General features: G+C 32.8%; 1 protein-coding gene across 2 annotated transcripts in view; it reads left to right on the top strand.

Annotated features, from left to right (window-relative positions):
• The window catches only part of LOC111513484 (neprilysin-2), a 54,231-nt gene extending 26,928 nt beyond the window's left edge, over positions 1-27,303 (top strand). For both annotated transcript variants that reach the window (XM_074179587.1, XM_074179585.1), the window contains exons 6-12: positions 3,196-3,228; positions 11,458-11,663; positions 11,875-12,324; positions 15,204-15,268; positions 17,686-17,951; positions 21,580-21,739; positions 27,022-27,303. In XM_074179587.1, the coding sequence (XP_074035688.1) occupies positions 3,196-3,228; positions 11,458-11,663; positions 11,875-12,324; positions 15,204-15,268; positions 17,686-17,951; positions 21,580-21,739; positions 27,022-27,221 (1,380 nt within the window). In that variant the 3' untranslated portion in view covers positions 27,222-27,303. The remainder of the gene's footprint in view (positions 1-3,195; positions 3,229-11,457; positions 11,664-11,874; positions 12,325-15,203; positions 15,269-17,685; positions 17,952-21,579; positions 21,740-27,021) is intronic.
• The last annotated feature ends 319 nt before the right edge of the window (positions 27,304-27,622 follow it).

Here is a 27,622-nt window from a genome sequence, read left to right on the forward strand (position 1 = left end):
CAGGAGGATTATTAACTCCAACAGCATTCTTGATTTGAAGGCGTTATTACAGAATGTTGATTGGCAACCTTTCTATGCCTGCATCTCGTCCGAATCTATGACCGAATTCCTTCTAAATGTTTTCCATCAATTAGTTCATAAACACTTTCCTCTAAAAAAGTACCTAATATAGTGAATACAAATCCATTTAAATGGTTTGATGAAAATCTAAAATGCATGAGAGCTACGGTTCATGCAGTGAAGACGGTGCCTGATGCAACTAAGGATCCCATTTACAAACAAGCCTTTAAATATGCCCACAATGAATATCATAAAGCTATCAGTGTAGCCAAAAAGGACGCTTATGGTAACTTTATCCAAAGCTCTGAGAACAAACTTAGGGACAGCTGGAAGCTAATTGATTATGAGAAATCCAAACATAAACAGCACATAATTACAGACAAAATATCTCCCAATCAGTTTGATATATACTTCACTACAATTGCTAATACTATCATTGCAGAACTTCCTATTGATAAAGACATCTCTTTAATATCGATTGACAATACATTGAAACCCTGTTCATCAGGTTCGTTTATGTTTACACATGTTACCAATTCGGAAGTCACATATGAACGTCCTCCCAGTGGACTGTATTTATTAATATTGACTTCGAGAAATAGTATTTTTTCACAAGTCCAACCTAAATTACAAAAAAATCAATATTACTACTCAATTTCGTTGGAATTTACAAAAAATAAATACCTGAGTCACGTTCCTGGAATTCGGTCGTTTGAGCCACAATTACATCAAGGAATCCATCAAAAACAGTATCCAAATCTGAAGATTGGTCCACTATTTTATTTTGTGAATTGAATGACTTCGTGTCCCTCGAATCTTGAGTCTGAAGAATATAATTCCCAAAAACTTCCATATTCACCTTGATGCTTTTATGGATCCTGATGGCCGATTCCAGTAATTCAATGACCTTCTGCCTAATCTCATTGAAAAATGACATGTAGTCACTGGATACAACCGAACTCTCAACCCTGTACGTAGCAATGCGACAATTGAATGCATTCGTTATAAGTTGAACACCTTCAGACAATTGAACACATGCATTATTTTTATGACTCATGGTTCTTTGGTGAGAGTTCACTTGCGTCATAGGAATTGTCACATTACAACAATTGCAAGTATACATAGGTGTTGCATTGTCCACTCTCATCCGTTTCCCAGCAGGTCCTCCTTGGCAACTCTGGAGCTGATGCCGACGAAGATTATCACTACGAGTAAAAGATTTACCACAGTCACAGGAATACATTTTATATGATTGTTCTCACTAACTCACTCGATGTAAACTGACATAACCAACACTCGTTCGCTTCTTAAATACCGTCTGATCGGGTCCGTCAAGACGTCATAGCCAACCCCACCTCTTAGCGACATGCGCCAACCCCACCTCCCAACTGGAGGTGGGGTTGGCGATAACAGATGTCGATACGAACAGGCAGTGGTCGTTGCGCTCTCGGAGAGGGCAGACGTTAGCACAGTCCTCGGACGCCTGCGTGTCACCATCGATAGCAAGGCTAGAGCGATGCGTTACGTCACAGTCTTCACTGCATCGAGAGAGGTGAGGGCACACCGATGAATACGTATTACTCAGCCAAACGTTGTGGAGTGAACATCTTGCTCTCTTACCGTTGAACGGTTGTTGCTGTGACGTCACACCGCTACTAACTTGGTAAGCTCACACCAATGGAACATTCATTACTTGAAGGATCTTCGAAGTATGCAGACGTATGTTTGTACATAGACAAGCACATGATGAAACCCTGTACCGTGCATTCCCACACACACACACACCAATCAATCAAATGTAATTACGTCACTATGTCACACACACACAAAATCTCATATGAAAAAAATTCTGAACGATCCATGCACCAGACCCTTCAAGGTCACATCGCCTTCATGTTACTGAACAACAACAAAAAAAGCAATTAATACCTCATAGTGGTAGGGGGAGGCCTAGAACCGGCTGTAATCTGCCACTGTCTATATTCATGAATTAAAAAACTCTAATTGTGTCGATATCTATATGATATCGTTAGACGTATCGAGTTTTCTGAAAGTCTAACTGAACGGATCAACTTGCATAAGAATTTCTTGTATAAACTTTGTTTTTCGGATGAATGTTCGCTTAGTTTGAATGGAGAGGTGAATCAGCAAAATTGTCGATATTGGAGTGATTCGAATTCTCATTTATACCGTCAAGTTCATACCCAACGACCTCAAAAACTGAATATTTCGGCAGAAAGTTCAGGTGACCACATCATTGGACCTTTTTTATCGATGATAAATATTTGGATATGTTGAAGAATCGACTCATACCGTGTATCAAAAGGGCAATTGAGGAGGATATAAATTTATTTGTAGAAGAAATAGTTTTCCAGTAGGATGGTGCACCTTCACATTATGCATCTCCAGTGCGGCAATTTTTGGATGATCATTTTCCTGGTCGCTGAATTGGCAGAAGATATCCTATAGAATGGCCACCAAGGTCTCCGGATCTCACTCCTGTGGATTTATTTCTATGTGCATTATGTTTATTTCTAAGTGCATGAGATAGAGTCAACAACATGAGAAGATTTGAGAGAGAATATCACGAGGCTTTGTAGAGAAATAACTCCCGAGATTCTCAACCATGTGAAGGCGGTAATGGAAGCTCGTTATATGAAAGTTGATGGAAACGTTTTTGAACATTTACTATAAACAATTTTTTTCTTCTCATTATTAAGTCATTAGATTTTGAGTCAAGAATTAATAACAAATCTCTTTTTCTGATTTATTGCTACCATATTTGTCTCTAGAACGAATATGTCAAAATCTGTTCCTCTATATAATATCGTTGACGTGTTTTTTTAGTTTTCCTGAAATTCTTTTTACCAAAAGTTATTCGTTCCAAATGGAATGCGCTGTGTAAGATTGAATTTATATTAAATATATTTTCATTCAGGTCTCTTTATTTTTTTTCTTGAGAAGTTTCAGACTGAAGTATGAGTTGAGTGAAAAGTTTTTCCTTAAAAGTTTATATTACTGCGTAATATAAACTACTGGAAGTCCAAATTTATATAAATAAAAATTATTGTGATATGTGTATTATAATAATTCAATTTTAAATTAACTGTGCCAATAATTTGATTTATTTTACAGCATATCTTAGGAGAACTACTTGAGTTATTGAAGGTGAGTGAATTCTTTAAGTTTTTGATGATGATTTTAGATAATTAAGAAAACTAACTTTGTTCTTGATGAATCGTTTCGACTGATTTGCCATCGCAGATCAGCCTGACTGATCAGATCAATCGGTTGCAATTAATGTGGTTCACATGTACTCGATTTAGCTCTTTTTGGTGATATTTTTCAGCCCTGTCCAAAAATTACGACCAAGGTGTCATTCGATTCGTATTTTTGCCTAGAAAGTTTAAGGAGAGGTCCGAAAACGCGCCGATAAAAATTACAAAAGTTATAAACAATTAGGTGAAAAAAATGAGGCTTTAGTTTTTTCTCAATATCTCGTAAAATTTTCAAAATTTTGGAAATTTGAAAGAAGATTTGAAAAGATCAATGAATTTGCATAAAAAAAGTTTCGACTCCCGAAAGTGTATCTCGATTATTTATAATTTTTACAGAGCCCTGAAAAGAGAGCCAAAAACGGGTAGTCTGGCTTCCGCGCGCCTTTTGTCACTCTGACATAAAAACAAAAAAAATTATTTAAACATATCAAATGTAAATATTAAAGAATGAAAAAATTCAAGTAATGTTGGGATACATCAATGAACAATAATCCGTAGTCAAAAAATTTTTATCCCAATTTTAACGTTAATTATAAATTTGTTAATTAATAATTTTTTCTGAATTGAAAGTTGATATAAGAATCCCTATAATCATTAAACTAAAACCCTGGAATTTTTTTCCTTTGGTGAAGTTATCCTTAATAGGCAAAAAAATAGATTACTGTTGCCAAAACAAAAAAAAATGTTATTTTCTGTTTTTTTATTAACAATTTAAAATTATAATTTTATAAAAAATACATTACATTATTGTTTCAATGTCTCATGGCTGAAAACTAATTAATAATATTTTTTTAAATTTTTTACAGCTATTAATAAATTTATAATAAACAAATACATTGTTTATAAGCAATTTGAATTTTTTTTTTGTAAAAAAAATGGTTTCTTGAAAAAATTTCTTTTTTGCTAAAAAATGCGTTTGTTAATTAACAATCGTTATTTGCGACTAAATATTAAAATTAAGGAACCGTTTTTTTTTAAATCATAAATTCTATTGTTCATTCAGGTTTAAAAAAAATGTTTTTTATTCATTTTTTAATTGTTTATTTAAAAAAATTGTTATAAACATATTATTTTTTTTCAATACTTTGTTCTATAATAATAATATAATTATAATAATTATAATAACTTATAACAACAAAATTCCAGACGAATAAAATACACGAACGATACGAACTACTTCACTGATAACTGAATACTAGAACTGTATGGCATGCTCTGGAGATATATAAATAATGTTCAGGTCAGGTATAAAGATAAACCCTTCAAAACCGTAAGCAGATGTTTTTTCCACGTAACAAAAGAATATCGCATACAGGTATAAACCAGAATTTCAAACTAATTTGAAAATTTGTGAGCATCGGAAATTTAAAGAAGGTTAATGAGTAAACTCATTGAAATTAAATTAACAGAATGACTAATTGCTTCATTTAATTTTCTTAAACTCCATAAAAATACGACAATAAGTGAATGTTAATGATCCTACAACTACTGAAAGTGCAAGTAATAAAATCCTTATGATTTATTGTTTGTTACATGACAAGAAGTTTATGTTGAAAATACTTAAAAATTTTCCTTTTTTTAATAAATAACGATCAATAATTAAATAAATAATAGGACTACAACTTCAGTAGAAGGCTTTAATTGTTAATAAATTCATAATGAACAAAAAATACTTGAAGCATATTTGTCATAACTGCAATAGTTTAAAAGTTATTATAATTATAAAAGCGAAGGAGCGAATGAAAAAAATAAGTATCAAGGTATCACAATATTAAAAGTTTCATAAAAAAAAAAAAAAAAAAAAATAGTTACTTTTATTATAGAACAAAGTATTGAAAAAAAAAATTGTTTATTACAATGTTTTTCAAATAAACAATTAAAAAAAGAATAAAAAAGAAGTTTTTTCAAAACTTCAAAGAACAATAGAATTTATGATTTGAAAAAAAAACGGTTCCTTAATTTCAATATTTAGTTGCAAAAAACGATTGTTAATTAACAAACGCATTTTTTAGCAACAAAGTAATTTTTTTAAGAAACCATTTTTTTCCTTAAAATCTTGATTTTTTCAATTAACATAATGCAAAAAAATTTTCGAATTGCTTATAAACAATGTATTTGTTTATAATGAATTGGAGAAACATTTTCTGTGATGCATTGCATTACAGACGATGAACTTCGCCCTTTATTTCATTTTGTAGGTTAAGGATATAATTATGTTAATTTCTGTTTCTTATTTTTTGTAATGAAATAATAAAGACGATATCATTATTATTATTATTATTATTAATATCTGTAAAAAATTAAAAAAATATTAATAATTATTTTTTAGCCATGAGACATTGAAGCAATAAAAAATTTGAAAAAAAAATGTAATGTATTTTTTATGAAATTATAATTTTCAATTGTCAATAAAAAATAGAAAATAATAATTTTTAGATTTTGGCAACGGTAATTTATTTTTTTGCCTATTAAGGATAACTTCACCAAAGGAAAAAAATGCCAGGATTTTAGTTTAATAGTTATAGGATTTTAATATTAACTTCCAATTCAGAAAAATTTATTAATTAACAAATTTATAATTTTATAATTTGATTTATAATTTATAATAATGTTGAAATAGGGATAAAAAGGCGCACGAAAGCCAGACTACCCGCTTTTGGCTCTATTTTCAGGGCTCTGTAAAAATTATAAATAATCGAGATACAGTTTCGGGAGTTGGAACTTTTCTTACGCGAATTCATTGATCTTTTCAAATTTTTTTTCAAATTTCCTAAATTTTGAAAATTTTCCGAGATATCAAGAAAAAACTAAAGCCCCATTTTTTTTTCACTTAATTGTTTATAACTTTTGTAATTTTTATCGGCGTGTTTTTGGATCTTTCCTTAAACTTTCTAGGCAAAAATACGAATCGAATGACACCTTAGTCGTCATTTTTGTATAGGGCTGAAAAATGTTACAAAAAAAGTACATGTGAAGTAGACTAAATAAAAATATACCATTTTGCAAATATTGGCGACATGCCGGAATTAGTCATTGTGAAAATTATATAGGAATCTTCAATATGAAAGTACAGCAGAAAGTTTGGTTCAAAATCTCTGATTCAGACGCGCCAAGAATGTAAAAAAAGGGAATCCAGCGCAGCGTTAGAAATGGATGAGGGTTCAGTAAAATATTTTCGAGAATGTGAATGTTCACATTCACAGCCCAGTCCTTCAGATGTCCTTCAAAAGCCAAGGTCTCTTTTTTGGATACACGATGAATTTGTAATATAGTTATATGTATATGTAATATAGTATATGTCCACACTAGGCTTTTAGTATTTCATTTATTTCGAGTCAAATATCAAAGCTTCAGAACCAAAGTTCTGCTGTACTTTCATCTTAAAAATCTTGTGAAATTTTACCAAATGTATTAAAGCAGGCTTTTTGAGGTCAGTTAATAACAAAGTCCTTCATTCTACGGATGTGATGTAAACATCAATAATCTACCCACTGTACATTTCATTCAGTTGATAGTACAGATCCCTACCTCTTGGTCAAGGATACTATTAGGAATAAATGATCAGAATACTGATTTCATTCATTTGAGTTTCAGGTATACAGTGCATTTCTCTAATCCCCCCCTCCCCTTCAATTTATTTTATGAACAAAAAATTGAAATTTGAAATTAATACATGAATACTTTATTTTGAAGTGAAATTGACAGATAAAAATTTCAAGATGGCGATTAAATAGAAAAGGGGGTCTTGTGATACATCTTTTTGAAGCCCCTGACAAATGCTTCACAACCCTAAAATTTAATGTCAATATCTTCAACTACTTATCAAAATGGCGGAACTTTCAATAATTGCCTGAATACATCGACATTTAACTACATTATATGAGGTAATAAGCTTGAGGTCAGTTCAGAAGATGCTCGAAATGGTTTTCTTGAACGTCTTGACATATGAACAGCCTATCCGATATTTCACGCCGAACATTTTCGAACACAGTAACGTCAATATCTCTACAAATATTTATTATTCTCTGCCGTATATCCAATATTGAAGCATGTTCAATTTCCTAAACCTTTTACTTCAAATAGCCCCATGAAAAAAAGTTCAAAGGTGTCAAATCTGGCGAGCAGGCTGGCCATTCTGTAGGACCTCGATGGCCAATCCAACGACCGGAAAAAGTAGTATCCAAATAGTTATTTACTTGCCTGGAGTTGTACCTTGGAATAAATAAACTGAAACTTAATATCACTAAAACTAAGGCGATGATCATTACAACAAAGTATAAACAAAATAAAATTGGGAGAAACACAGTCAAAATTGAAATTAACGAAACTGATGTAGAAATAGTGAGTAAAATTAAGTATCTAGGGTTCATTGTAGGTAATACAATTTCATTGAATGATCATGCTGACTATATAATGAACAAAATATCAAAGAAACTGTATTTTTTTTCTAGAGTGGCATCTGTATTATCAATGTATGCCAAAATAACGTGCTATAATTGCATAATAAAACCTCATTACGATTTTTGCGTGACTCTCTTATATCTCTTGAATCAGAACAAATTAAATCAATTACAAAACTTACATAATCGTGGAATGCGAATAATATTACTCTGCAATAGAATGACATCTATACATAATATGCTCTGTAGTTTGAGGTGGCTTAATGTTTCTCAACGATTGTATTATCAAACTATGATATTTATATTCAAAATGATAAATGAATTGCAACCAACATACTTAGTAAACCTTTTAATCACAAATAGTGAAGTACATTATCATGATACTGGATGGAACACCAATTTTCACATCCCAAGGACAAATTCACGTAGCAGTATGAACTCGTTATTTTTCAAAGGTCTGGACAGTTTCAATAAACTACCAAATAACATAAAAAATTCTTCTTCTCTCCTTCTATTCAAGAGGGACTAAGTAACATTCATAACGAAAAACTGAGATGAAGCTAATTTATATTTATAATATAATAATAACTAAAACTTTGTTTTGAATGAATATATAAGTAAATATGTAAACGTGTATCCTATATAGAATATGTGCGATATAGTTTTTTTTTTTGTGATTTTCTGTTATTTGGTTATGAAAGACTAATTTATTTTGATTTTCATGTATTATATTTAGATAAAGTACATTAATTATGTTTATATTAGGCTTGCCTATCTGGAAATAAAGTTATTCTTCTTCTATTGTAACTCAACAATGATATTCATTGTCGTACTGACATTTTTTGTCGTTTTTATAAACAAAAAATAACTTAACAAACCTTATCGGGTTGTTGGAATTGCCATATGGCAGATAAAAAGAAATATTTCCAGAAATATCGATATTAATGTGTTTGTCTTCAGGAAATTATTAAATGTTTCGCTATTTTGCGAAACATTTGACTTGATATTCTAGGATTATGGAGTATCCATCAGGAGCTTCAAAATGACGTGTCAAAAGACCCCCTTTTTCAATAATTTTTTTCCCAGATGGCGCCCAGTCACCATCTTGAAAGTTTCATCTGTCAATTTCACTTCAAAATGATGTATTCATGATGAATTTCACTAGTTCGGACTTCCATTGTCTGCTATATAAAATTATTTGAAATCCCTGAAACAACTAAAAAAGAAGAAGTAAAAATGAGATAGCTGAAAATAATAATTATATTAACCAAAATAAACCTGAAATGAAATAATAGTGAAATAAAATACAAGTGAAAATAGAACAATTGAATAAATAAAAATGAAGAAATGAAAAAAGAAAATAAAAATAAAAAGTGGAGAAATTCCAAGTCACGTTAGTTCACGACGTTTCGATTGTTAGTATCTACAATCGTCTTCGGGTGATGACTGGACTGATTCCTCCGAGAGATGACTATTTATAGGTTGTTCGAGTTCTTCCACTTATCTCCGCTTTCCATTTTCCGCTTCACTGGTTCCGTGGGAGATGACCGTTTTGGCGGGAGTTGGCCATTTTTCGCTTGATGATGGGTTTTCATATGTTGCGTATTTCTACGCTGGCTTGGCTGAATACGTTGTTGGAGAACATGTATGCGGCTTTCTTGAATTTTCTCCTGAACCAATGTTCCTCTCTGTGCAAGATCTCAGCTTGGGACCACCCGATGTTATGTTGATGGGTCCAAACAAGGTCTGCTATTCCTGATTTGCTGGTTTGCCCTCGCTGTGTGTGTTTCTTGTGCTCGGCAAGGAGAACATTCAATGGCCTCTTAGTTCCACCAATATAGGGGATTTTCGCACTCGCAGGGTATCCGGTGAATGCAATTCTTGGAATCGCAGTCCGCGTTTGGTGGCCTGGTTTTCGTGAGGCTGCTACGGATAGTGTTACCGAATCTGAAGCAGGTTCTGATGTTGTACTTGGAACCAATTCTTCTTATCCTCTCCGATAATCCTCTGATGTAGGGAAGTGCAAGCACTGGTTGTGACGGCTTCTCTTCCTTGCGAGGCTCCTGATGCCTTCTAGCCAAAGTCTTTTCCACCATCGCTTTGGAGTAGCCATTCCGTTGAAGATCATTTTTGATGATGTCTAGTTCCTTCTCGAGACCTTCCTTTGTATTACAAAGCCCAAAAGCACGGTCTAATAGAGTCTTGATGATTCCTCTTTTAGTCGATTGATGGATGATTACTTCTATAGGTAGGAATTACTAGGATGCTGTGTACGAAACTGTTATTTCCAACTGAAGGACGAATTCTTTACACAAGATGAGGGACTGCCAATGGTACCGCCACTTTTACCAGTCATAGCCAACATATATATGGAGTGGTTTGAAACTCTGGCTATTGAAGAAGCCCACAAGAAACCTCGAGTCTGGTTGAGATATGTTGACGACACTAACATAATATCACATCAAGAGCGTGAGACCTTCCATCAATTTCACAATGGAGAAGGAAATCCACAACGAATTGCCATTCTTAGACGTTTTCGTGAAGAGGACCGACACTAAGTGGGAAACATCTGTATACCGAAAACCCACTCATACGGGACAGTATCTGAATCACGAATCCAACCACCATCAATCAACTAAAAGAGGAATCATCAAGACTCTATTAGATCGTGCTTTCGGGCTCTGTAACACGAAGGAAGGTCTCGAGAAGGAACTAGACATCATCAAAAATGATCTTCAACGGAATAGCCTACTCCAAAGCGATGGTAGAAAAGACCTTGGCTAAAAGACAGCAGAAGCCCCGCAAGGAAGAGAAGCCGTCACAGCCAGTGCTTGCACTTCCCTACATCAGAGGATTATCGGAGAGGATAAGAAGAATTGGTTCCATGTACAACATCAGAACCTGCTTCAGATCCGGTAACACTATTCGTAGCAGCCTCATGAAAACCAGGCCACCAAACGCAAACTGCGATTCCAAGAATTGCATTTACCGGATACCCTGTGAGTGCGGAAAATCCTATATTGGTGAAACTAAGAGGCCATTGAATGTTCGCATTGCCGAGCACAAGAAACTCACACAGCGAGGAAAAACCAGCAAATCAGGAATAGCAGACCATGTTTGGACCCATCAACATAACATCGGGTGGTCCCAAGCTGAGATCTTGCACAGAGAGGAACATTGGTTCAGGAGGAAATTCAAGGAAGCCGCATACATGTTGTCCAACAACGTATCCAGCCAGGCCAGCGTAGAAATACGCAACATATGGAAACCCATCATCAAACGAAAAATGGCCAACTCCCGCCATAACGCTCATCTCCCACGGAACCAGTGAAGCGGAAAATGGAAAGCGGGGATAAGTGAAAGTACTCGAACGACCTATAAATAGTCATCTCTCGGAGGAATCAGTCCAGTCATCACCCGAAGACGATTGTAGATACTAACAATCGAAACGTCGTGAACTAACGTGACTTGGAATCTCTCCACTTTTTTTTTTCTTTTCTTTATTTTTATTTATTCAATTTTTTTATTTTTACTTAATATAATCGTTATTTTCAGCTATTCATTTTCAATTCTTCTTATTTAGTTGTATTCATGCATTAATTTCATTATCCCAAATTTCAAACGTTTGATTTGACCCGTTAAAAAAATAAACGGGGGGGGACTTTGCAGAAATGCATTGTAAACGTTTTCGATTCAAATTACATGATTTTCATTTTCAGAATTTCAAAAGTGACGATTTTCGGAATACTGAGGATGTTACCAGAATTTCCATTTCCGAAATAGATAAAGTTTTTGAAATAATTGAATGGAAAACTTTCTTTGAAGAGCTGACATCCAAAACGCTTAGCGGCAATGAGACGATAGAAGTACATAATTTCGAGTATTTAAAGAGAGTTTTTGTTCACCTGAAGAATTATGATGAAAGGTGAGTGGAAGTTGTTTGTGAGGAAATCAGACTTAAAATATAGGAAAAGCATATGAAATATATTACGTTTTGTGTCAACTGATCTGATTTGGCAGTTATATTCAGAGCCGATGTTGTGAAATTACTGAATTCAATCAAATGACTATCAATCATTTGTATTCATTACATTCGAAATTTCTTTCACTCATTGACAGTAATAATATATTTTTAGAGGCCTTGTGGAACTACTGCAGGAATTCTCAAGCTTCCAACTATATACATATTTATATCGTAAACACGATAGTAAGAAACACTTCTGTATGGATCTGTCAAAGAATCTATTGCCTGACGTCGCAACGATGATTATGAATGAAATAAAAAATTCAAGCTCAACCAATATCACGATCGTTTATGCTGAGCAAGTATTCGATGAAATGAAAAATTCCATAAATCATATTCTTGATGAATCTCTCATTGACGAGGATTTGAAGAGATTTTTCAAACTAGAACTGATTAAGTTGGAACTTGCTATGACACTATCCGGTAACAATAACACAAAGGAAGATAATGATTTGGGTGTGGTTATCACTGGGGACTATAGAAATAATGTTCTGACACTATTCAAAAACTATAGAAGAAAGTTATTTTCTTTGGGAAATACTGGGATTCCACTGAACACATCGTAAGTTTTTGAATATTGTAACGAATTAAAGAATTGACTGACTTAAACAAATTAATTTTTAACAATATTTCACTATACAACACTTAGCAACTAACGCTTGATTTATCTTCACTGTTCGAATTCTTTTTTAACCGTCCGATTCGCTTACCGTGACTTTTGCTTTTCTGATATACAGTGTCACCATCAAAGTGCGCACCATATGGGAAACTTTTTTTTCGAAAAGTTTCAAAGAGTTCAACTTCGGCACTTGTTTGTGCTTTAAATTTAACTCAAAATGATGCGGCCAACTGTGACCCACTGACGTTCAGTGTTTGTCAAATTCAACTTTTTTTTTTTTTAAAAAATTGAAAAAGAGCATTTCTAGATCGAATTTAATAAAAAGTTATTTGAAAAAGTTGTGTCTATGGTAATTTTATATCCATATGCCAAATTTGATTTGAAATTATTATATTTTATTTATTATATTGAATTATTTATATTTCAAAAAACAAGTTCGGTTAATTGTCATCAATTCATGTATACATAACAAACTCATCATGGACAACTTTTCTGATAAATTTTCACTCATACGGACATTTTTAGAGACAAATTGAAAGTGTGCTATAAAAATTTTAACATGACTGGTGCAAAGTTTCAATCACTTGGCTATTTTCTTAAACAAACGTCAGTACCTTCAATTTTGAAAAAGCAGACACAACTCAAAAACTGCAATAAGTATTAATGAAATTACTAGAGTTGAAATTACATTAAAATTTCAATATTTAGTATTTACAGATTATTTATAAACCCTAACTAGGGCGGTAAGGATGCCTAATCACGTTGAATAAAATTTTTGAGTAGGTTTTGACAAACAAAATGCATGCTATGGTAGTGTCAAGTTCTTGATTTATTTGTCAAATTTTTAACAGTTATTGTTGCAATAATGTTGTCTCTTCAGGAAAGAATAGAAATAGTTTTAATATGTGGCGAGAATACACCATACCGGCAAGTAGCTAACATTTTTAATGAACGGCATCCAGGAAAAAATGTTCAACATACTACTGTGTCAAGGATAATGTCGAAATTCAGAGAAACAGGATCCGTAGCAAATCGATTTAAGAAAAAGCACACTCCAAGTAAATATGATGAGGAGGCCCAACCTAACATTTGTTTTAAAGTTATTGAACACGGGCAAACGAGCATAACCGATATTATAAAAAATACCGATTACAAGAGAGAAAGTCTTAGAAAAATTTTATTAAAGAATAAATTTTGGCCTTACAAGCCAAAATTTATTAACACATTAAAAGAACGAGATTTTGATGTCCGTTTGGAGTTTTCATTCTTGTTTCAAGGAGAGAGAGAGAGAGAGGAGAAAATGTAAAGTTTCCGTATAAAATTTTATGGACAGATGAGGCAACGTTCTCTTGAAATGGAACGGTAAGTTCTTAAAATTGCCGATGGTGGGCCCAAGAAAATCCCAATTTCACAGTTGAATTTGGTGATCAGTATTCCTTCAACACTAATGTATGGTGTGGGATACTTAACGACCAAATAATTGGGCCATTTTTCTTTAGGGAAAATTTATCATCCGTCGGTTATCTCAACCTTTTAAATATTGAGGTTAGTGAAGTTTTAGATAATATGCCTTTTAATATTAAATATGACCCATGGTATCAGCTTGATGGCGAACCAATACATCACACGGTTACTGTAAAACAATCCCTTCAATAAATGTTCAGAGACAAAGTTATTGGACGTAACTGGGAATGTTATTGGCCAACTAGATCACCCGACTTGACGCCTTTAGACTGTTCCTTGTGGGTTTATCTGAAACAAAAAGTGTACCGAAGTAGACCATTTACTGACATACAACATCTGGAAAATACCATTCGCGAGTGATGTACAAATATAAATCCCCGATTTATTTAAAATGCAGTTACAGATGTCAGTAGAAGGACCATAATTTGTATTGAAAGTGGAGGACGACATACTGAAATGTAGGCTATAAGTGTTTGACAACCTCATTTAGATCAATAAGTTATTTTTTGTACCCATTTGTATTTTCTATAATATTATTGTTGTTTGAAATTTATAATAATAATAATAGTTCTATCGAAATTGTTTGCATTTTTTTTAGTTGCCTCTGCTTTTTCGAAATCAAAGGTTTGTTTAAGAAAATAGCCAAGTGATTGAAACTTTGCACCAGTCATGTTAAAATTTTTATAGCAAATTTTCAATTTCTCTCTAGAAATGTCCATATGAGTGAAAAATGTATCAGAAATGTTAAACTCCATGATGAGTTTGTTATGTATACATGAAATGATGACAATTAACCGAACTTGTTTTTTAAAATATAAATAATTTAATATAATAAATAAAATATAATAATTTTGAATGAAATTTAGCATATGGATATAAAATTTCTGTAGACACAACTTTTTCTAGTAACTTTTTGTTAAATTCGACATGGTGACACTGTAGATGTCGCAAAATTGTATATCTCAAGAACGGTTGGACCGATTTCCAAGATTTTCGATTCGTTGAATTTGTTTCTTTCTGAAATAGTAGAATGCTCATTAAAACATTCGAGAAATTGAAAAAAAATATATAAAACAAAGTCGCACAGTCGTCGTACGGAGTTCGCCGGGTCGGCTAGTATTTGATTCAAACGAAGTTTTTAGATTTCTGTTGAACCATAGGAAAAATGCATTACAAGGAGTTGATCAGAAATCATTCATCTGAATGAATATTGAATAATTTTATTCCTGTTGAATATTGTTGATATCAAATATGAGGACACTTCAATCATACTGTTGAATCAGAATATTTGGTATACCTCAATCATGTATTATATCCACGAATGTGTTAAGTATGGATTACAATTTCTTTTGTTTCAGGTGGGACTACTTCCTCAGACCATTTTCCAGTTTGTCGAAGCCTTTTTATGCCAGCAATTTTGTAGGTGAGGAAAATGCTAAAACATTCCATGAAAGTCGGCACCAATTGACTCTTTACTTAAAAAAAAAACACCTTTTTCCTCCCAAGAATATAGCAAAAATGTGGAAATTTTAAGTTTCACAGAGACCTGAACTTTATAACATTAACGCGTAAACTGTACTTACATGAGCTGTTCCAATATACTTTACGTCTATGTTTACTGTCAGTTGCGAAACTATACCATCTGAGGCCTGTAGCAAATTCATTGGCTGGGGCCCCTATAAAACTAATCACATTGTATATCATTTTTAATAAATCACAGAGAATATCTGATTTTCAAAAGCATAGTAACCACATGATAAAAAAACAGCATGTAGAGGGTACCCTGAAAAAATAAAGACTGATACCTTTGAAGTCAGAAAATCACTGAAAGGTTTAATATTAGCTAGAGCTCATTATATATTACATAAATATTGAGATGATTGAGAGTCAAAATACATATTTTTGTGTAGTGAATTTATACTCTAATTGTACTTCATATTTTATATTCTATATCATTGTTACTTACCAATTTCATGTGTATACCTCAAAGCATAATAATATGTTGTTTCTTTCATTCTGTACACACAGTTAAACTTTCAAATATATATTGAGTATGAATTGACATGGCCATGTCATATAGTTCGTCTACGAAAAAGTCAATATGATTCTTTAGTTTCTGAAATGTTCATCGGTTGTAGCGGAAGTTGACCCTTTGGCGGGAGTTGGTCATCTTCCGCTTGATTAGAGGCTTCCATAAGTTGCGTATCTCTACGCTAGCTTGGATAAATGGGTTGTATGACAACATATATGCGGCTTCTTTGAATTTTCTCCTAAACCAGCGTTCCTTCTTGATGTTATATTGATGAGTCCAAGCATGCTCTGCTATTCCTGATTTGCTGGTTTCTCCTTGCTATGTGTGTTTCTTGTACTCGACAATGCGAACTTTCGATGACCTCTTAGTTTCACCAATGTATGATTATTTGCACTCGCAGGTTATCCGGTAAATACAATTCTTTGAATCGCAGTCCGCGTTGGGTGGCCTGCTACGGATGGTGTTCCCAGATCTGAAGCAGTTTCTGATCCCTTTCGACAATCCTCTAATGTAGGGAAGTACAAGTACTGGTTGTGGCGGCTTCTCTTCCTTATGGAGCTCTTGCTGTTTTCTAGCTAAAGCCTGTTTCACTATCATTTTGGAGTAGCCATTCCGTTCAAGGTCATTTTTGATGATGTCTAGTTCAATTTCGAGACCTTCTTTTGTTTTACAGAGCCCAAAAGCACGGTCTAGTGGAGTCTTTCATTGCAATTTCAGGTTTTTGCTTGATATAATTGTTATTTATCAGCTATTTTTTAAAATTTTTTACATATCAATTCAGGCATTTCAAATCAATTTATCTGTTTAAAAATCTGTTTTTCCGTTAATCAGCTGTCGCACCCCTACGTACGACAACCCTCAGAAATCGTATTTTGTGCGAGCCAAGGATTAACGAGGTCTTACCTTTTAACGTGTGATTCCTAACACGGGTTGGATGTTAGCGAGTGAAAATCGATCGTTCAGACTAGGGCTTGAACTACCGACCAACACGGCAGGCAATCCGATTGAGTGAACAAAGCACCCACGTCGAACCGCCTGGCTACCGATCATTAGACAATGGAAGTTGGAACTAATGAAAAAAGTTGATGGTGGACGTGTTGACAATGGTTTCTTCAAAGATTTATTGCTACACTATTATAGAACATTTTGAATACGATAAAACTTCCATTCTCCATGTTTTATATTTTCTGAAATGACAGTTCTACTCGTGAAAACTAAAAAGAGCATTTTCGGTTTTTCCTATATAACTCGAGAAACGAGAAAGTCCCTGTGATGATTTTTTTGACCATTGTACTGGTTAAGAATATAGCAATGTAACCATATGATAAAAAACAGCATGTAGAGGGTACCCTGAAAAAATGAAGACTGATACCTTTAAAGTCAGCAAATCACTGAAAGGTTTAATATTAGCTAGAGCTCATTATATATTACATAAATATTCAGATGATTGAGAGTCAAAATACATATTTTTGTGTGTGTGACTTTATACTCTAATTGTATTTCATATTTGATATTTTATATCATTGTTACTTACCAATTTCAGAAACACATGTGTATACCTCAATGCATAATAATATGTTGTTTCTTTCATTCTGTACACACAGTTCAACTTTCAAATATATATTGAGTATGAATTGACATGGCCATGTCATATAGTTCGTCTACGTAAAAAGTCAATGTGGTTCTTCAGTTTCTGAAATGTTCACATTTATAATAGAATTCATATTTGAAGATGCCCAATGAATTTTGAGTTCTCTAGAAGTTTACATGTTTCATTGAAGTATTATTGATTTTGATATTTTTTTCAGTGATGCACCCTTCACTTTTTGACAGAATACCTCTGGTTCAACCCCACTTCATAGTAGTAGCAAAACTAGGCATGCTACTAGCCCGAGAGATATTGAAACACATTGATCGTGCAAATAGACTTTTTAGATCAAACGACAACAAATTTGAATCAGATACTCAGTCGAATATTTTCTACCCGAAGAACACACTGAACATTGACGAACTCTATAATAACTTTTACTCGAAATCTCCTTATAGATTTCATGAAACAGCAATTGATGTTGAGGTGGGTTGAATTTCCGAATGTATATTATTTAGGATAAAATAATTAACCAAATGGTGTACTAGTATAGTATATATATATATATATATATATATATATATATATATATATAAAATCTAGAAAGGTTAATGCAGTCAAGCTGCTGGAAAATAATTCCATGAAAATCAAAAAATAAATAGATAAGTACTCTTTGATCATTCCCATATTGATTTCAATTTAAGAGCCACCGGTATACAGCTGTTTCAGCCTATTGGGCATCGTCAGTACCGGGCAGGCGGTCCTCGATTGAAGACAAAATGGGAAAAAACCAAGAAAGTACTTGATAAAAATAGCTGCGTAAACGCAAGCGAAACATAAGTGGAACCACCTATTGGTGTGACACCCAAGTCAACTTGCCAAGTTTTTATGTCAGTGTTGGTGTTTTGACCAATCAACCGACAACTGCGGTAGCAGAAATTTGGGAAGCTAACCTGAAATGCCATCGGAAAACGAATCCACATGTTTCTAGAAATGATATGAAATCTAGAAAGGTTAATGCAGTCAAGCTGCTGGAAAATAATTCCATGAAAATCAAAAAATAAATAGATTTATGGAATTTTTTCCAGCAGCTTGACTGCATTAACCTTTCTAGATTTCATATCATTTCTAGAAACATGTGGATTCGTTTTCCGATGGCATTTCAGGTTAGCTTCCCAAATTTCTGCTACCGCAGTTGTCGGTTGATTGGTCAAAACACCAACACTGACATAAAAACTTGGCAAGTTGACTTGGGTGTCACATCAATAGGTGGTTCCACTTATGTTTCGCTTGCGTTTACGCAGCTATTTTTATCAAGTACTTTCTTGGTTTTTTCTCATTTTGTCTTCAATCGAGGACCGCCTGCCCGGTACTGACGATGCCCAATAGGCTGAAACAGCTGTATACCGGTGGCTCTTAAATTGAAATCAATATGGGAATGAGCAAAGAGTACTTATCTATTTATTTTTTGTTTATATATATATATATATATATAATATATATATATATATATATATATATATATATATATATATATATATATATATATATATATATATATACAGTGTCACCATTAAAGTGCGCACCATATGGTTACTCAATGAAGAGTAACTTCGGCACTTGTTTGTGCTTTAAATTTAACTTGAAACGATGCGGCCAACTTTTTTTGAAAAAAATTGGATTTGACAAAAAGTTACTTGAAAAAGTTGTGTCTACGGCAATTTTATATCCATATGCCAAATTTTATGCAACTAGGATAAAGTTAACGTTTTGATTATTTTTGACAGATATCCCCTTTATTTTGAAAAACAAATTCGGTTAATTGTGATCAATTCATGTATAAATAACATAACTTTTCTGATACATTTTTACTTATATGGACATTTTTAGAGAGAAATTAAAAATTTGCTGAAAAATTTTAACATGACTGGTGCAAAGTTTCAATCACTTGGCTATTTTCTTAAACAAACGTCAGTACCTTCAATTTTTAAAAAGCAGACACAACTCAAAAACTGCAATAAATATTATTGAAATTACATTAAAATTTCAATATTCAGTATTTACAGATTATTCATAAACACTAACTAGGGCGGTAAGGATGCTTAATCACGTTGAATAAAATTTTTGAATAGGTCTTGATGGTAGTGTCAAGTTGTTGATTTACTTGTCAAATTTTTAACAGTTATTGATGCAATAATGTTGTCTCTTCAGGAGAGAATAGAAATAGTTTTAATATGTGGTGAGAATACACGATACCGGCAAGTAGCAAATATTTTTAATGAACGGCATCCAGGAAAAAAGTTCAACATACTACTGTGTCAAGGATAATGTCGAAATTCAGAGAAACAGGATCCGTAGCAAATCAATTCAAGAAAAAGCACACTCCAAATAAATATGATGAGGAGGCCCAACTTAACATTTGTTTAAAATTTATTGAACATGGGCAAACGAGCATAACCGATATTATAAAATATACCGATTACACGAGAGAAAGTGTTAGACAAATTTTATTAAAGAATAAATTTTGGCCTTACAAGCCAAAATTTATTAACACATTAAAATAACGAGATTTTGATGTTTGGGGTTTTCATTCTGGTTTCAAGAAGAGAGAGAGAAGAAAATGTAAAGTTTCCGTATAAAATTTTATGGACAGATGAGGCAACGTTCTATTCAAATGGAACGGTAAGTTCTCAAAATTGACGATGGTGGGCCCAAGGAAATCTCAGTTTCACAGTTGAATGTGGTGATCAGTATTCCTTCAAAACTAATGTATGGTGTGGGATACTTAACGAACAAATAATTGGGCCATTTTTCCTTAGGGAAAATGTATCATCCGTAGGTTATCTTAACCTTTTGAATAATGAGGTTAGTGAAGTTTTAGATAATATGGCTTCAAATATCAAATACGACCCATGATATCAGCTTGATGGCGCACCAATACATCACACGGTTGCTGTAAAACAGTACCTCCAACAAATGTTCAGAGGCAAAGTTATTGGACATAACGGGAAGATTATTGGCCACCTAGATCACCCGACTTGACGCCTCTAGACTTTTTCTTGTGGGTTTACCTGAAACAAAAAGGGTACCGAAGTAGATCATTTACTGACATACAACATCTAGAAAATACCAGTCGCGAGTGCTGTGCAAATATAAATCCCCGATTTATTGAAAATGCACTTACAGATGTCAGTAGAAGGACCATAATTTGTATTGAACATGGAGGACGACATACTGAAATGTAGGCTATAAGTGTTTGACAACCTCATTTAGATCAATAAGTAATGTTTTGTACCCATTTGTATTTTCTATAATATTATTGTTGTTTAAAATCTATAATAATAATAATAATAGTTTTATCGAAATTATTTGCATTTTTTTTTGTTGCCTCTGCTTTTTCGAAATCATAGGTTTGTTTAGAAAATAGTCAAATGATTGAAACTTTGCACCAGTCATGTTAAAATTTGTATAGCAAATTTTTAATTTCTCTCTAAAAATGTCAGTATAAGTAACCTTCGATGTAGTAATGAATAATACTGAAGTTTTTTCCTAACACCAGATCGTTATTTTTAACACCTCGACACGTGTTTCGATCACCAAGTGGTCATCTTCAAGAGAAAGATCAAATTGATCTTCTTCCTCCCCTTCTGGAAGATCAAACTAATCTTCCTCCTCCTCTTGAGGAAGCTCAAACTGATCTTCATCTTGAAGATGATCACCTGGAGATCGAAACACGTGTCGAGGTGTTAAAATAACGGTTTGATGTTGGGAAAAACTTCAGTAATATTCATTTGAATTTTAGTCTGATAGGATTTTATTATGTAGCGAGTTTTCCATAGCGGTGTCATTTGTTCAAGTTAACTATTTTATCATGTATCGCAAGGTATCTGAGATATGGATTGCTAAATTTCGTACATTATGAATCATTTTTCATTTCGAAGTGTATGCTTCATAGAATAGTCTAGCTTCATATCCTCAATGAAGCTAGACTTAAGATGAGTTTTTTTTCAAGCAAATATAGAAAAATCCCAAAATTCAAACGGCAATAGAACTTATATATGAATGAATGATTGATTGGATATAAAAAAAACATTAAACATTTTTTTATTCACAGATTTTGAACGTAACAATCTTCACTAACGAAATGATTGCGGATATTACTGCTTTCTGGATGGTTACTGATTATTTTCAAAGAATTACTACACCTGAAAATATGCCTTGGATTTCAAGTGACATTACCCAGGAGCAAGTTTTCATCATTGCTGCTGCTCAAGGTGAGCGTGATATTTTTAATGTTTAATAAAAAATTGACAACAAATCATCATCAGTATTTCAGCATAACAATGGTACCTAGGTTTTTGATCCAATATAATTCGTAACTACATCATAAATGTTGTGTCAAAGATATTTCCCGAGTTTTTGGGTCTTGATCTGCAGGTTTCATGACTGACGTTTCGTCTACTACTGCGGTAGACATTTTCAAAGGTGATTTAATAACGATAGAAGTACTTGAGCTTCGTTCCTCATAACCCGTAACTACTACTCACAAAAAATATGTTACTTAACCACAACTGGGCCCCTGGGACCCGTTACAAAAATAAGAAACTATTCTAACAGAAAAAGTGAACTATTCTGCAGAAATCTATTTCAAAATAAAAACGAATATTCTATGATATAATGTTGATCCATATCAAGTATAAAAAATGCACAAACAATTTGGATATATTGTTTTTGCACATTGCAAACACATAGGTTGTTTGCATATGTCGCAACTATTAGTTTGGTTCACATGTACTCGATTTAGCTCTTTTTGGTGACATTTTTCAGCCCTGTCCAAAAATTACGACCAAGGTGTCATTCGATTCGTATTTTTGCCTGGAAAGTTTAAGGAAAGGTCCGAAAACGCGCCGGTAAAAATTACAAAAGTTATAAACAATTAAGTGAAAAAAAAATGGGGCTTTAGTTTTTCTTAATATCTCGAAAAATTTTCAAAATTTTGGAAATTTGAAGAAAGATTTAAAAAGATCAATGAATTTGCGTAAAAAAAGTCCCGACTCTCGAAACTGTATCTCGATTATTTATAATTTTTACACAGCCCTGAAAATAGAGCCAAAAACGGGTAGTCTGGCTTCCGCGCGCCTTTTGTCACTCTGACATAAAAACAAAAAAAATATTCAAACATATTAAATGTAAATATTAAGGAATGAAAACATTCATGTAATGTTGGGATATATCAATAAACAATAATCCGCAGTCAAAAAATTTTTATCCCAATTTCAACGTTAGTTATAAATTTGTTAATTAATAACTTTTTCTGAATTTAATATAAGTTAGTATAAAAATCCCTATAACACAACACAACAAAAAAATATTTTTTGAATGTTTCCTACACTAAATTAGTCAATTTCTACTAATTTTGGGGTGATAAAAACGAAAATAACAATGAAAAATTTTTATTAGCTCTGGTTTTTGAGATACACAGTACTTAATCTTAAAGAGTAGTTATACTATACGTGAAAAGTGAAAGTACATAAAACAATATTGTTATGTTTCTTTTAGAATATTTAAGTACAAAATTAATAAAAAAAACATTATTCTTAGTGTTTTGACAAATAAAAGAAGTTTGTACCACCAAATTTCAATTAAGTCCATCCGATTCATTGTAAGATCGCTGTCGTTTAGCTTGTCTTTTATAAAACACTTCTGGAGCATCCCTACACACAGACCAGCAGTAGTCTGCAAGCATTGCTTCATTCCAACGGCCCTGATATCTCTGTTCCATTAAGGCAATGTATTGATGGAATCTTTCTCCATGTTCGTCACTCACAGCTCCACAGTTTTGTGGGAAGAAATTAAGATGAGAGTGAAGAAAATGAATTTTTAAGGACATGTTGCATCCAAGTTGGTGGTAAGCTTGAAGAAGCTCTTTAACCAATGCTGTGAAGTTATCATCTCTTTTGTTACCTAAAAACCCATGTACAATCCCCTTAAAGGCTTCCCAGGCTCTTTTTTCATTCCCTGTTAAAATCATGTCAAAAGCAGGATCATTTACGATTTCACGGATTTGAGGCCCAATAAAGATGCCTTCCTTGACTTTAGCATCACTCAACCTGGGAAACTTTGCTCTCAAGTACTTAAAAGCTTGTCCTTCCTGGTCCATGGCCTTCACAAAGTTTTTCATTAGTCCCAACTTAATATGTAATGGGGGAAGGAGAACATCCTTAGGATCTACAAGAGGCTCGTAAACTACATTTTTCTCATTAGGGTTTAGGTCTCGTGTAGGCCAGTTCATTTTTTCATAGTGAGATTTTCTATCCCGACTGTCCCACAGACACAAAAAACAACAGTACTTGGTGAACCCTAATTGCATTCCTAGGAATATAGCAATGACTTTCAGATCACCACAGATGTGCCACTTGTGTTGTTCATATTTGATTGATTGGAGAAGTATTTTCATATTTATATACGTTTCCTTCATGTGAACTGCATGGCCTATAGGAATAGAGGGTAGCTGATTTCCATTATGCAGAAGTACAGCTTTTAAGCTTAGTTTTGAAGAGTCTATAAACAGTCTCTATTCAGATGGAGTGTGATCCAAATTCAAGCAGTCCATCAAACCATTAACATCAGAACAAACTGCGAGGTTTTCTTTTTTCTCAAAAAAAGGAAGCAAATCTTTTTGACGCTGTCTGTACTGAGATATTTTCACATCATGTTTTAGAAGATTTCACTGTTGTAGTCTTGACCCTAACAGCTCACTCAACTCTGCTTGACTAATTCTGTGCGGATCACTAGACCTATCGCTTACCTCAAAATCAGGGTCATAGGATGTAGAAGGATGGGTTGCTCCTTCTAAACAGTCTTCATCACCTTCCTCTAAAATTTCATAGTTTTGGGGTGGGGAAGGGACTGGCAAATTGTCTGAGTGTGGTACAGGCCGAAGAGCAGATGGGAGATTAGGGTATTTAACCGTTCCTCTTTTCTTCATAGATAAACCTTGCTTAATGGGAGGAGTTAAGCAGAAATAATAGTCGTCTGTATGATTGGTAGGCTCACGCCAAACCATAGGTACTGCAAAAGCCATTGCCCGGTTTTTATTTTTCAGCCACTCTCGCAATATGACGGAACAAGAATTACAACATATATGGGGAGCCCATGATTTATCTTGGTCCCCAAATTTCACACCAAAATAATGTTCATAGGCTGTCTTAACGATAGGTGTCATTTTACGTTTCTGAGCCTTAAATGTTATTTCACCACATATATAGCAAAAGCTATCGACAGAATTTACACACTTTCGAGGCATTTCAGATCAGCACTTAAATTAATTTAAAAATCAACTTCACACGATAATTTCAATAGCAACCACGTGCGTACAATTGACAAACTCACATAGGTTATGTTTACTACTTGAGAACAGCTGATGAGAGGGGTGTTATGTAAACAAACATGTGTACCAACTGTTGGTGATGAAATATTTCATTTGTTGAAAACTCAATATACATATATATAATATAATGATACTATATCTTGAAAACAAGAGCTAATATATAATTTTTATGGTCACTTTCGGTTTTAACACGTGGAAATACATTAAAATCATCTAATTTCAACCCCGAAACAAAAACTTTGTTGTGTTGTGTAATTATTAAACTGAAACCCTGGCATTTTTTTCCTTCGATGAAGTTATCCTCAATAGTCAAAAAAATAGATTACCGTTGTCAAAATAAAAAGATTGTCATTTTTTATATTTATTGACAATTGAAAATTATAATTTTATAAAAAATACATTAAAAATGTTTTTTTTTCTAATTTTTTATTGTTTCAATGTCTCATGGCTAGAAACTAATTAATGTATTTTTTCAATTTTTTACAGCTATTGTTAATAAATTTATTATAAACAAATACATTGTTTATAAGCAAATCGAAAATTTTTTTTTGCATTATGTTAATGGAAATAATCATGATTTTTAGAGAAAAAATGGTTTCTTAAAAAAATTTTTTGTTTCTAAAAAATGCGTTTGTTAAGTAACAATCGTTTTCTGCAACTAAGTATCAAAATTAAGGGACAGTTTTTTTTTAAATCATAAATGCTGTTGTTCTTTACGGTTTTGAAAAAAAATGTTATATTCTTTTTTTAATTGTTTATTTAAAAAAAATTGTTATGAACAAATTATTTTTTTCTATTTTTTTTAATACTTTGTTCTATAAAAAATAATAATAATTTGTTTATAATAATTTATTTTAAATGAACGATTAAAAAAAGAATAAAAAAAAAGTTTTTTCAAAACCTTAAAGAACAATAGAATTTATGATTTAAAAACGAAGGTTCCTTAATTTTAATATTTAGTTGCAAAAAACGATTGTTAATTAACAAACGCATTTTTTAGCAACAAAGAAATTTTTTTAAGAAACCATTTTTTATTGAGAATCATGATTTTTTTCAATTAACATAATCCAAAAAAATTTTCGAATTGCTCACAATGTATTTGTTTATAATAAATTTATAATAAATAACAATACCTGTAGAAAATAAAAAAAAATATCATTCAGTTCCTAGCCATGAGACTTCGAATCAATAAACAATAATAAAAAAAAATTGTAATGTATTTTTTATAAAATTATAATTTTCAATTGTTAATAAAAAAATAGAAAATAACAATTTTTTTTTATTTTGGCAACGATAATCTATTTTTTTGCCTATTAAGGATAACTTCACCAGAGGAAAAAAATGCCAGGGTTTTAGTTTAATAATTATAGGAATTTTTATATTAACTTTCAATTCAGAAAGAGTTAATAATTAACAAATTTATAATTACCGTTAAAATTGGGATGGAAATTTTTTGACTGCGAATTATTGTTTATTGATGTATCCCAACATTACATGAATTTTTTCATTCTTAATATTTACATTTAATATGTTTAAATAATTTTATTTGTTTTTATGTCAGAGTGACGAAAGGCGCGCGGAAGCCAGACTACCCGCTTTTGGCTCTATTTTCAGGGCTCTGTAAAAATTATAAATAATCGAGATACAGTTTCGGGAGTCGGGACTTTTTTCACGCAAATTCATTGATCTTTTCAAATCTTTTTTCAAATTTCCAAAATTTTGAAAAAATTCCGAGATATTAAGAAAAAACTAAAGCCCCATTTTTTTCACTTAATTGTTTATAACTTTTGTAATTTTTATCGGCGCGTTTTCGAACCTTTCCTTAAACTTTCTAGGCAAAAACACGAATCGAATGACACCTTGGTCGTAATTTTTGGACAGGACTGAAAAATGTTACAAAAAAAAGTACATGTGAACTAGACTATATGGTTGGTTTTACGGTCATTCTTTGATGGACATACAGAGCATCTTTTTCTTTTTGATCTGGAAACTTCAACAGGGCGTTCTGGATCAATATTGGAGATATCCGAGGCTGTATCTCGTAATTTGCGATTCACTTTTGGGTTGGAAATTCTATGTCTAATTCGAGCCTCGCACAAAAAAATTCCAAGCTGTTTGATACATTCTGATTCTTAGTTTAATTCGAACTGTTTCATACGTTTCCAGAGTTTTGTGGGAGATACTCTGGAGCTGAATTCATCAGGGATCTTCGTCAAGGACGGCGACTACCTTTTCCAATCAAAATAGAGAATATGATGAGTAACTCTGAATACTTCAAAATGGTGTTCAAATGTTCTGAGAAGTCAAAAGCCGAAGATATTTATGGAGATTACACTTTCGATTATGGTACTCTGATATCAAATTGAGAAGTATTATGATGAAAAATATTTTGTATTGTCACCTAAGTTTTTACACTGTGATCATTAAATTAACGTTTATATCTCTGAATTTATTTTTCCTTTTTCGCGCGATCCACCTGGAAAAAGAGTTGAAACACGCATTATCTGGCTCGTTTTCCCAGTGTTATCTCCGATGACTATAGTCCGTTCATAATTTGTCGATAGCACAAAATGAGGGCCCAAGTCCTAAAACGGTCGTAAATCTCGTAAAATCATAGGCGGAGGTTCCTGAGGTGTTTATTCATTAAATATAAAGCTTCAGTTTATATTCGAAACTTGCCTTGAAAGGGTGAAGTTGTTACGAACGAAAATAATTTTTGGTTTAGTACATTTTTTAATCGCATTTAATTTACGGCTCGTTGGTGTTT

This window comes from Leptinotarsa decemlineata, unplaced genomic scaffold (assembly GCF_025532065.1).
Source record: "Leptinotarsa decemlineata unplaced genomic scaffold, Ldec_3_MD MMD2_P_RNA_scaffold_14, whole genome shotgun sequence".
Classification (NCBI taxonomy): Eukaryota; Metazoa; Arthropoda; class Insecta; order Coleoptera; family Chrysomelidae; genus Leptinotarsa; species Leptinotarsa decemlineata.